Source organism: Telopea speciosissima, chromosome 2, assembly GCF_018873765.1.
Source record: "Telopea speciosissima isolate NSW1024214 ecotype Mountain lineage chromosome 2, Tspe_v1, whole genome shotgun sequence".
Lineage (NCBI taxonomy): Eukaryota > Viridiplantae > Streptophyta > Magnoliopsida > Proteales > Proteaceae > Telopea > Telopea speciosissima.
The window spans coordinates 66,798,047-66,810,287 of record NC_057917.1 but is presented as its reverse complement, the minus strand read 5'-3'; the positions used below and the strand labels follow the sequence as shown (position 1 = coordinate 66,810,287).

The following is a 12,241-nucleotide window of genomic DNA, read 5'->3' as shown; positions in this document are numbered from 1 at the left end:
GAGGAAAAGGATCCTTACAAAAAACCATGATCACTAACAGCAGTACAGTGGAGATATATATTATTTAGTATTATTAAGCATTAGCAGTGGTGATGGAAGATGGTAGTGGTGGTGATTATATTTTATAATGAAAATCTTTTAGTCAACTAGAATCTGAGTTCATGCCTACCCATGGAGCTACCCTTAACTCATTTGGGTTGAAATAAAAAAACTTTCATTTATTGAGGTAATAATCCCACATCGGCTGTGTGTGCTTTTACTATCAAATATAAGAGTCACAAGAGCCCCCCTACTTTAAACCAATTGATTTTAAAATAGAAGCTTAATATGGTATCAGAGAGGGGGTCTTATTCTATTCACGAAGATAGAGCCCAGAAGAGACCTACACGTAAGGAGGAGTATTGAGGTAATCATCCCACACGGGCTGCGATTATAATCGAAGAGATGGTGATTCTATTTTTTAATGAAAATCTTTTAGTCAACTAGAATTTGAGTTCATGCCTACCCATGAAGTTACCCTTAACTCATTTGAGTTTAAAGAAAAGAAAAGAAAAAAAAAAAAAAAACTTTTCATTTATTGAAGTAATAATCTTACATGGGCTGTGGGTGCTCCGACTATCAAGTATAAGAGTCACAAGAGGCTACCCCACTTTGAACAAATTGATTTTAAGATGAAAGCTTAATATGATATCAAAATATTAAGATATAGTCTGTTTACACTCTATACAATGAAAGCATATAGTCTATCAGGGTCAGGGCCAAAATTAGGGTCAAAATTAGGGTAAAAAATCAGGGCCAAAAATCAAGGCCAAAATCAGGGTCGGGCTGAGCCCAAGGCCTCAACCCGGACCCGACCAGACCCTGACTCAGGGCTAGGCATTTCTGACCCTAACCTGCCCTCAGGGCTAGAAATCTTTAGCCCAGGCCCTGTTCTGGCTCAGGGCGGGTCAGGGCCAACAGGGCCAAACTTGCACCCCTACTTAATATGATATCAGAGCGGGTAGTTGGGCCTCTGTCGATGATGGGTCCTGCTCCACCTATGAAGGCAGAATCCAAAAGAGGCTGCAGGTCCGTTGAGTCTCTGTAAATGATTGGTCTTGCTCCATCTACGAAGATAGAACCCAAAATAAGCTTGCACATAAAGGGGGGTATTGAGATAATAATCCCACATCGATTGTGGGTGCTCCAACTATGCTGAAACAGTAAGTACTGACTCGAGTATGAGGAGATGATGATTATGGTAATTTTGCAAATGAAAACAATAAGGATTACGTGGATGATGACACACAATAATTGTAAATTACATAGGAAAAAATATAAGTAATGGTAAAGAGAGAATTATTAAAAAGATGAAAATAGAAGCAAAGAAGAAGAAATAGAAAAAAAAAAAAAAAAAGAGGAACAAAAGCACCTTCATAGGGCCCATGGCATGTCTCCTCAGTAGGGCCAACGATGTGATCTTCATCTTTCTCCACTGCACCTTCCTATTCCTTTGCCTCCAAAGCCCAATTTTTCTTTCCATTCTTCTTTCCAGAAATACACAAGAGAGCTCATCGGTGTTTGTCGAGATGTCTAGTGATCATCAAAGAGCAAAAGAGTCCGCAGAAGGATCATCAAGATCTGCCGGTGAGCATCAACAGCAGCAGCAACAACAACAACAACAACAACAACCATCGGTGGCTGCTCCACTAAGTCGTTATGAATCACAAAAGCGTAGAGACTGGAATACTTTTGGTCAGTACTTGAAGAATCAAAGGCCACCAGTTTCACTATCACACTGCAATTGCAGCCATGTACTTGACTTCCTTCGATACCTTGATCAGTTTGGGAAGACTAAAGTTCACTTACAAGGTTGTGTCTTCTTTGGGCAACCAGAACCTCCTGCACCTTGCACTTGCCCTCTTAGGCAAGCTTGGGGAAGTCTTGATGCACTCATTGGCCGTCTCCGTGCTGCTTACGAAGAAAACGGCGGTTCGCCGGAGACAAACCCTTTCGGTAGTGGTGCTATTCGTGTTTATTTGCGTGAAGTAAGGGAGTGTCAAGCTAAGGCAAGGGGGATTCCATACAAAAAGAAAAAGAAGAAGAAAATTCTAATCAAGTCCAACGATGATCCAAAGCCACCGCCGGCAACGACGATGCAATCCTCTTGATGTCTTTCTTCTCCTAATTGGTAAATCGGTTATTATTAATAACGAATTAAATTTTATATGGATAGTTTTCTTTCTTCTCCACACTTCTTTTAGTTCAGTTCAGTATTGATGAATAGGAACCACCAAAAAATACACAACCTTGTAAGTGGGTTTTCATTGAACTTGCTTAAGTAATGCAACGCAACGCCATTTATTTTGGGCTGGAGCCCATATCCATTTGGTTGACTTACTTAAATTCCAGCTTAATTACTGACCACATACTTATAATAATAATAATAATAATAATAATTGAAAATAGATTAGTGAACATCAATAGTACGTTATAGTTAAAATATATAGAGATTTATATATGGATTGCTGTAATTAGGTTCCTAAATTAGTCTGTTTAAGAACAAAGAATGAATTCCATAAAGAGAAGATTTCATTCCTCCTTCCTTCATAAATAGTAAAACCAAACCCTAGCTACTCAGACTATTCCCAAAGGCTATTCTATTCTATTCTGCAAATTAACTGTTAGATTTTGAACAACTACCCCGAGAAAACTTTACTATAACAACTTTTGGTCCCTTAAAACTTAGAAGGAATGATTATAATGGGGGAAGAATGGTGGATCTCTCTCCTTCTCCCTCTCTCTCTCTCTTTCTCTGGACCCGCTTAGCCCTCTCCCTCTCTTGCATTATGGAAAAAACACTGTTCTTATTGGTTTCCTAATTTAATATTTTCTCATTGCTTGAATGTTTGCTTTTCAATAGTTTTGGCTCTTTTTGGATTCTCCACGATTTTGTGCCCCCCATGGATGGTCATGTTTCTGCATGTCATATCTGCCTTTTGTATAGAAATTAATACTTGAGAGTTGAGAGAGGGAAGAAGGAAAAAAGGGCTTCCATGCTTTTGTCTTGCTTTTTCTCCCTTTTATGTAAAATCATTTAATTCCTCGTTTTACACGAAAAAAAAAAACCAGTATTTGAAACCACAATGAGGGCAAATTTGTCATTTTATTTGTATTGTAATCAAAGAAAGCTAGAGTATGTAATTAGTTGTCCTTAATTTGTTCCTTCCTTCTGCTAGATTGTCTTTTGCCAGAACTGGATATTATGTTAAAGTGAAAGTTATTATATTCTCTTCTTCATGATTTTGTTTTGCAGACTTAAAGGGTTCAAAAGGGTATTACTACCTTTGGAGCTATACTAACCTTTTTGTCTCTCTCTCTCTCTCTCTCTCTCTCTCTCTCTTTGAATGGATCAAATATTGCAGACTTCTCCAACAGCTAAAATTGCCTTACAAATCAAACATCATAAGAATCATAGATTTTCTGTTTACTCTCTTCCCCTCATAAACCTCTATCTGCTTATTCAATCAGGTTCTTCGATCTATCTTCATATATTATTTCTTAATTTGTTCAATATTAATCAGATTTTAACTTACTTTAGACATTTTAATGGAGAATCAACTAGATAGCTATTTAGGTGATGTTGTTCAGTAATGGTTACTGCATTGCCCATTTCTTTTGATTCTCTTATAGTTATTATACATTGATGACTAGTTCCATTTGGGTACCAGTTAATAATATTAGTTCTTGATTGTATGAAATTTAAAGATGTATTATTAGGGTATCTGGAAACAGTTGCAGCTTCTGATGCTCCTGTCGGATCTCAAACCTCAACTGGTTGAATGAAATAAAGAAGGGTTAATTTCTTAGTTAAATATCACCATTGAAAGAAAGAACTGCAGCACCCAAAACCATGCCTTATAAGAACAAACTATTCTTCTGGTGCAAATTCAAAAATTTCAATTCTTGAAACTTAGTTTCATAATAGTCCTTATGATGAGAAAGTTTGTTCAAGTTTTGCAAAATGAAGGGAAAGAATTACATGCAAAATATGAAGCCTACTGTTCTCAACTGAAGAATCCAGTCTCTCCCTAATGAATCTTGGTCCCCTTTTCTTTAGCTTTCCTCAAACTACTGAGGATACCATACACTTCAAACTTCTTTAATCAAATCAAACTCTGAACCAAAATCTATCCCTGAACCACAGATGTCTTTACTTTCATAAACCAAATGATTATGAGGACATTAACCATTTATTCTTTGCCTGCCCATTCTCTAAAAAGGTTTGAAAAGGCATTTTGGACAAGTGTTGGTCGTCCTACAATATTCTTCCCTTTGATAGTGAATGGGCCTGGATGCTAGCAAACTTTAGAGGGAAAACAGTTTGTGACATCATTGGAAGACTTGCTTTCTCGGCTATGATTTATCATATTTGGTGGGAAGACTTAGGAGAAGATGGTCCCTTCATCAAATTTGATCTTCTATAATCTTTGACGTGCACCAGAAGGGTTCTCCTTTCCTACATCCTTGCAGGGACAATGCCAGAGACAAATTCATCTTCTACTCTTGGAGTTTCGATAACATTCTGATCACACTCGATCCCTACTTCTTAAGAGCTTTGGAGTGCTTGGTTCCAGCTTTTATGGCAGATCTTTGGTTTTCTCTTGTTTGGTTTTTGTTGGCCTTTTATTTGGTTGCTCTCTTTTTTTTTTTTTGTTGACTCTTTCCCCCTCTTGATGCAGATTTATCACAAAATTGGATTTCTTTGCTTAGGAATAAGTTTAAGTTTGGGTTATATGCATGTTGAGTCTTTGATTCCATGAGTTTTTAATGTAATAGGCTACTTTTATGGGCTTAAACTATGGGTAATAAAGTTGCATATGAGATTAGTTAATTTAGTTCCCATACTTAGTTTTATTTTTGAAGTTTTTTGTTTTTAAATTGAACCAGGTCCAAGCTAATCCAACCAGTGAATCAATTTCTGTGATTTTAGTAGTATTCTTTTATTTGCTTCTAAACAATGTAAGTTGGGCTGGATTATGACTCTATAGGTCAGTTTAGTATACCTAATAGGTTAACGATTGGGTTAGGCCCTTTTCCTTTCTAGTGTAGAAATCAATTTTTTAAGTATTTTATATAAGGTTTTAAGGGGGGAGGGGGGAAGCATTGAACACGAATTTTGATTAGTGAAAAACTTTTTGCTATTCTTCTTCTCCATTGAAGATTTTTGTCTTGTGTTTGATCAAGGCTAAAGGAATTGGTGTTTGATACGATTGACATTTTGCGGTGGGAAGCCCGGGTGGATCGTTTGAAGCAATCGGTGTTTGATCCGATTGATACCTTGTGGTGGGAAGTCCAAGTGGATCGTTTGGTTACTTTATTGCATCATCTCTACTACATTATTGACACCTTGCAATGGGAAGCCCAGGTGGAATATTTGGTTACTTTATTGCATTCTCTGATACAGTTCTTCAAGTTTGAAGGTTCTATTTCAACTTACCGCTATTAACAAATAAGTACACCTTCCAAACCTACAACTTGGATCTCCCCTTCTAGAAGATCATATGCAAGGTGATTTTCGAGATCTAACAAACCAGCCATCCAATTGAACTTAATTTTCATCATACCTCCATTAACCTTAATTTGGGATTCAAATTTGACCAAATTCCTGCGGCCTGATTTGAATATATTCTCATATTTCCCATTCTATCCCTACCTCCATTAAAGCATAGTTTCAAACCTTCAATTATAACCGATTCTGATTCAATGCTCAGAATAAGTCTTGATTTCAAGATATATCAATTCTAAAATTAGTAATCTAATCATATCTCTTAACCCTAGTTTTAGTACCCTATTTACTATATTACCCTCACTCCTACCCCAACTAGGATTCCTCCATAACTTCAGATTTAATCATCTGATATAACTATAACTTTCAACATCTCTTTTCTCTTACATACTCATGCAACCACCTAATTTCCTATTATCAAGATTTTCCCTAATTGGAATTATCCTTGGATGAAAAGATTCTGTTTTGGTTCCCACCACAAGGTGTTTGATCCGATTAACACCTTGTGGTGGGAAGCTCAGGTGGATCATTTGGTTACTTTATTGCATCCTCTACTACAGTATTGATACCTTGCGATGGGAAGCCCGGGTGGATCGTTTGAAGGAATCGGTGTTTGATCCGATTAACACTTTGTGGTGGGAAGCCCAGGTGGATCATTTGGTTACTTTATTGCATCCTTTAATACAGTATTGACACCTTGCGATGGGAAGCCCGGGTGGATCATTTGGTTACTTTATTGCATCTTCTAATACAGTTCTTCAAGTTTGAAGGTTCTATTTCAGTTTACTGCCATTAACAAGTAAGTACAAACCTTCCAAACCTGCAATTTGGATCTCCCCTTCTAGAAGATCATATGCATAGTGATTTTCGAGATCTAACAAACCAGCCATCCGGTTGAACTTAAATTTTCATCATGCCTAAATTAACCCTAATTTGGGAAGTGACTCAAATTTGACCTAATTCATGTGTCCTGATTTGAATATTTTCTCATATTTCCCATTCTATCCCTACCTCCACTAAAGCACAATTTCAGACCTTCAACCATAACCGATTCTGATTTCATGCTCAGAATAAATAGCTGATTTTAGGATATATCAATTCTAAAGTTAGTAACCTAAACATATCTCTTAACCCTAGTTCCATTATCCTATTTACCATAATACCCTCACTCCTACCTCAACTAGGATTCCTCCGTGACTTTAGATTTAGTCATCTGATATAACTGTAACTTTCAACATCTATTTTCTCTTACATACCACCTGATTTCCTATTATCAAGATTTTCCCTAACTGGAACTATGCTATCCTTTGATGAAAAGATTCTGTTTTGGTTCTTGGTTTGAGAATTCAAATCCAGGAGTACATTATCTCTTGGGTTTAATTTATTCATGGGAGAAGGTTGGGTATGCCGCCAGTTTTCGGTAAGCTAGTGGCATACACCAATCATAGGACTGGACACAGAAGTGTAAGGGGGTCTTTTCCAGAGGGGAAGGAGAGAGGATGACACATGTTGGGCACCCTGTCAACATGCCCAGCCTTTTCCCTTTATTTACTTATTCACCCAAAAAAAAAAAAAAAAGATGAAGTTGTAGATTAGTATTCCTATCTGTTACACTACTAGTGCCAATAACATGGTCATTTATCCTTCTTAACGTATCTTCTATAGAATTGTCATCAGTTTTTAGATATACAAACAAGAAGTTCATCAAAGAAATCTAAATGTTTGGAGAAAAACACTAATGATAACAATTAATATTTTGTGAGAAATCACAATAATTATAATTTGGATCGATTTCCTTCCACCCCACGGTGAATTGGATCCCATTCACCGAGGGGCCGGAATGGGTATCGGGAGGGTATTTTGGAACATACTAAAACCTAAGAGGGGTTTGTGAACCCTAGCTAGGATGGTGGGTGAACCGTCCTATATGGGTGGAGGAAAACTTTGTCCTTATAATTTTATGTTTGTTGTTCATTTGCTGTCCATGCTATGCGCCATAAACTGACATTCCCAATTCATGTTCCATGCAGGATGAGTTGCAAGTCAAGTTGTTTTGGGGGAGGCTTCGTGGGAAAGACAAAAAGATCTTGGAAGTTTTATAGTCCTATCTCTCTCACTTTCTGCTTTTTTCTCTTTGCAAAATAGATATAATGAAGAGACAACAACATCTAAACAGTTAAACCATGCTCATATTAGTCATTCCCATTTTGGTTTCCTTATTCCATATCGTTTGAACTCTTAATACAATACTATAAATGGCAGTGAAGTTATGGTAGATGCATTACCTTTTCCATTCCTGTCTAGATGTGATACTTGTTTCAATCAGAAATAAGATTTTATATTTATAGATTCTCTTTCTTATGAAGAACCTATTGGAAGACCACCCCCCCCCCCCCCCCAAAAAAAAAATCTATGGTTCTGAACTTTGACAAGTGGTATATTAGATTATGTGGATTTCCATTTTTCTTTTTTGGGAGGGAAGGGTGGAGTTGTAATGAATTTAAGGTAATGTTGCTTCTAGTTCTGTTTACTTTCCCTTAATGTTGGGAGCTTTCTCCTCCCGCTGATGGCTTTGCCGTAGGTGGTAGGGTTCTGTCTTGTTTTTTGTTGGTGTATCGGTTTGTCTCAGTTTTGAATTGTGCTTCTGGTATCTTGATTCCAATAGTGCAGTTCTATGCTTTTATCTGTTCTTAACCATTTCATTTTGAAACATGGCCACTAAAAGTTAACATTATGAGAGGCTCAGGTGTTGAATTTCTGTCGCCTCTCTTGTTGATCAAACAAAGGGAATACCATAATCTTAGTTTATGTTTATGTGGACCTAGTGCAGATATATGAGGGCTTCTCTATTGGAAATTTTCACCCAAATCTCAATTTTTGGCTTTGGGCCGGGATTTGCCCATTAGTTTTAGAGTCAATGTGCAGTTTTCAGTTCTAGGGTTTGAGGTGGCTAACTCACTCTTTGCCTTTATTTATTAATTTATTTATTTTTATCTAAAATTTATTTTGGGAGTTCTTTATAGAAATTTGATATTGGATACTCTCCTTAAAATTTACAAAGATGTCAAGAACAGAAATAATGAATGAAGTAATATCAAATCAGATAAGAAAATTTTGACTTGATATCATTCTAGAATTTGAGTCATTAATATAAATGAAGAAGAAAAGGTGCTGCATTAACTGTTTGTGCAAACACTTTCTCTTCGCAAGCCAAATTTTTTTAGCCTCATGGTGGTGGCTGATTTGCTGTTCTGACCGGCATGAGAGAAATCTTAAGAGATGGACTAACAAATCTAGATTTCATCAATTAATTTGGGATGCCATCGGATTTGAGATTAGAATCAGGTTGATTTCTAATATTCCTGCAGTTCCTGATGACAATCTTAGAAACCTGCATGTCTCTAGTTGGTGTCTCCCTGCATGTATCTCTCTTGAGTGTCTCTTCCCACGGCGCTGCCTCATTGGGCAATGCTTCTATGGAGAAATTGATTTATTTAATATGTAAATGTTTTGATTCATATTAATTGATAATATATGTACAATGGATTTATTGGAATTTTTAAGTGTTCATTATTTTATGGAATTTCAACATCAGTTAAAATTATACTGAATTTTATTTGAGTTGATCAACATGTCACCGACATTGACGAAGTTAAATTAGACGTCACATAAAGTATATTGAATGCCGGAACAATTAAAATCGATCTTCGTACATTTACAATGTGGTCTTAATTAGTTTATTTGGCCTATTTTTTGGCTTGTCCAAGCCAATTAAGTGACATATATATGTATTATATAATGCCTAATTGATTGGATTTTTATTCTAATTTAATGAATAACTAGCTACAAGTATATATGTGCATATGAATTTGAAAGAAAAAAAAAAATATGAATTTTTTGAGTTAACCATTTATGGTTATGCGATATGAAATTGATAATTTGTAATGAGAAGTGATTGATTATATTGCTAAAAGTTACCACAGAATTGTAGGGTTTTGAAATACCTAATATAGGTATTCTTATTATGTGATTACGCTATTGGCATATATATATATATATATAGAAATATATAATTTTGATAAAAACCAATGTTGTAAGGATGTTGTCCTAAATGCATATTATCAGTAGTATGCTAAATCACTATTTAAAGAGACACTTGAGTTTAAGTGTACTGACTCAAATATATGTTTAGACGACTATGAATTCAAATCTAGAAGACGAAACATAGATTTTTTATTGTAGAAAATTATTATCATGTTTTGTGGCACCACAGAAATTTGGAGTACGTACTTGTAGCAAAGTTCACATATTTGATGGTGAAGAGTACACCTCTATATATAGAATTTGAAAATTTTATGGAAATCATAGAAAGATTAAATAGACAACTATGTCTTTCACACCATAACAAGATGGTGTGGTTAAAAGACGGAATATAATGCCTACTAAATGCAATATATTGCATGGTATATATCACACTCTTCTCTCTCCAAGGAATTCTAGGGAGAGGCCATTGCCACAATGAATTATATTTTGAATAGAATTTCTCCAAATCAGTTGAGACTACACCCAATGAACTATGGATAGGTAGAAACTAAACTTAGAAAATCTAAGGATATGGGTTTAGTGACCCTTGTACTTATACCTAAACCATATAGAAATAAATTGGACTCTAGAACTATTATATGCAAATTTATTGGATAGAGCAAAAGATTAAAGGGATATAGGTTCCATCATCGGAATTAAGGGGTTATTGAGAGTCGAGACGCGCAATTTCTAGAGAACCTAGATGAGGAACTACATAAGGAGGATTCAGAACCCCTGTATATCATTTTAGAAAATTATGATATTGAAGCTCAATATAAACCTATAGGCACCTTATTTTTGTCACTCTAGAGGACCCTCGAGACGATAACGAATAGAGTCTAACACTACTCTCTACGATCACATGGCAAAAATGACTATTTTACCGCTGGTATAATTCAGACAATTTAACCATTCCAAATTTGCCGAAACTTGTAGGATAGATTTGTTTTATCATTAAAGCCTGAATCTAACCTTTGATACGAAGATGATACTGTTTGGCCATTATTCCATGTGAATTATTATTCTATAGATTCTCCTCTTTGAGCATAGTTTTGACTTTTTCTCGATAGAATTTGTGTCCGATCTGCATATCATTGGATAGTACTCAAAAAATAGTTCCAATAATAAATGGCTCAAAAAATCTGATGGTCAAATCTTTGGATATCGTTGTCTAAAGTTTGAAGGGAAATCGATTTAAAAGTAAGGTTTCTGGCCCAAAATTTCATGCCTAAATTTTTGGCACAATAGTCCCACATCGGCCTTTTTTTTTTTGGAAAATCTAAATAACTCTATTTGAAAAATAAAAAATATATATTATAGATGTGTCATTTAGACAAGGGCAATTAAAAGAAGGTGTCAAGGTCTAAACACCTATAGATGTGTCATTCAATCACTCCCATGTGTGTGTGTGTGTGTGGATAGAAGGAGACTACCTATTAGTAAGGTATAATTGTTCCTTGGGAAATTTACGAAACACCCCCTGAAATTTGAAAATACTCATATCACCCCATCTACACTAACGGTGTTAGTCTGCTGTTAGTTATTGGTGTAAAAGGACTATTTTACCCTTGTATTAAATCATTAGAATTAAATTTACAATACTACCCTTTCCTTCATCTTCAACCTAAAATACCCCATTGCCTCTCGCCTTGCTCAGCAAGACGCCGCGCCGCCTCGCTTCCTCACACCGCAACTCAATCCGTGCAGCCACCGGTCTCAATCAAGAATAGTGAGAAGCAATGAGGAATGATACAAGACCTGGGATCGGTTCGGATGTCGAATCGGAGGGTGAAGGTGGAGCACATGCGTATGATGATGAAGAATCTGAGAAAGTGGGAGAGGAAGAAGAAGCAGTCGAACAAGCAGAGGAGGGAGAAGGGGAATTTCCAGAGTGGCTGTAGGGTTCTTTCTAGCGGAAACCCTCTTTCGATTCAATTTATAAAACTCATTACAAATCAAAAATCAAGTTTTATTTCAACTGAAACCTGAAACCTAAGAGATCTATGTGTTACGAATCTACCTAAAAGCTTAGATCGAATTTTATAAATTGAATCGAAAACCTGAAACCTTTGTAATCGAGTTTTATAAATTTCTCTTAGGGATGGGCAATAACAATATCAAAAATCAAGTTTTATTTCAAGGAAATATGACTGAAACTACTTATAGCGGTAGGTTTAGATTCAGATTTGAAAGTGGTTTTGAAACCCACCATTCCAGCCAGCTTTGGAGCTTAGGTTAAGCAGGATGGGTTTGTTAGAATAAATCGATCCGAATAGGGACAAAATCCCAAAAGCCAGGATCTCCATAGGGCGTTCAAGAACACAATCAAATAAATAATAGAAAATAGGGATAGAACCACTGACCTTGTTTCGCATCCATAGTGATGATGATTGCAGTGGAAAATAAAGAACAAAGATCTAGGTGCTTCCCCTCTATTCCCAAAGTAACTGGCCTGATGAGAATACCGAATGCGCAGGGACGACGAACACTGAATGTCTCCCTCTCTTTCAAGAATGCACTCCTCAATAGTAATTGAGAATAATAAGTTGTGATGGGTAGAGGGGGGACCTAGCTCTCCTTATATAGTAATCCCTATAGGGTCTGACTCAT

General features: G+C 36.2%; 1 protein-coding gene across 1 annotated transcript; it reads left to right on the top strand.

Annotated features, from left to right (window-relative positions):
* The first annotated feature begins 1,418 nt into the window (after positions 1-1,418).
* On the top strand, positions 1,419-12,023 carry LOC122649988 (protein LIGHT-DEPENDENT SHORT HYPOCOTYLS 10-like). The gene is made up of 3 exons (XM_043843268.1): positions 1,419-2,151; positions 7,579-7,583; positions 12,013-12,023. Exon 1 carries the CDS (start codon positions 1,425-1,427, stop codon positions 2,148-2,150), a length of 726 nt encoding a protein of 241 aa, XP_043699203.1. The 5' UTR covers positions 1,419-1,424; the 3' UTR covers position 2,151; positions 7,579-7,583; positions 12,013-12,023.
* Positions 12,024-12,241: the final 218 nt, after the last annotated feature.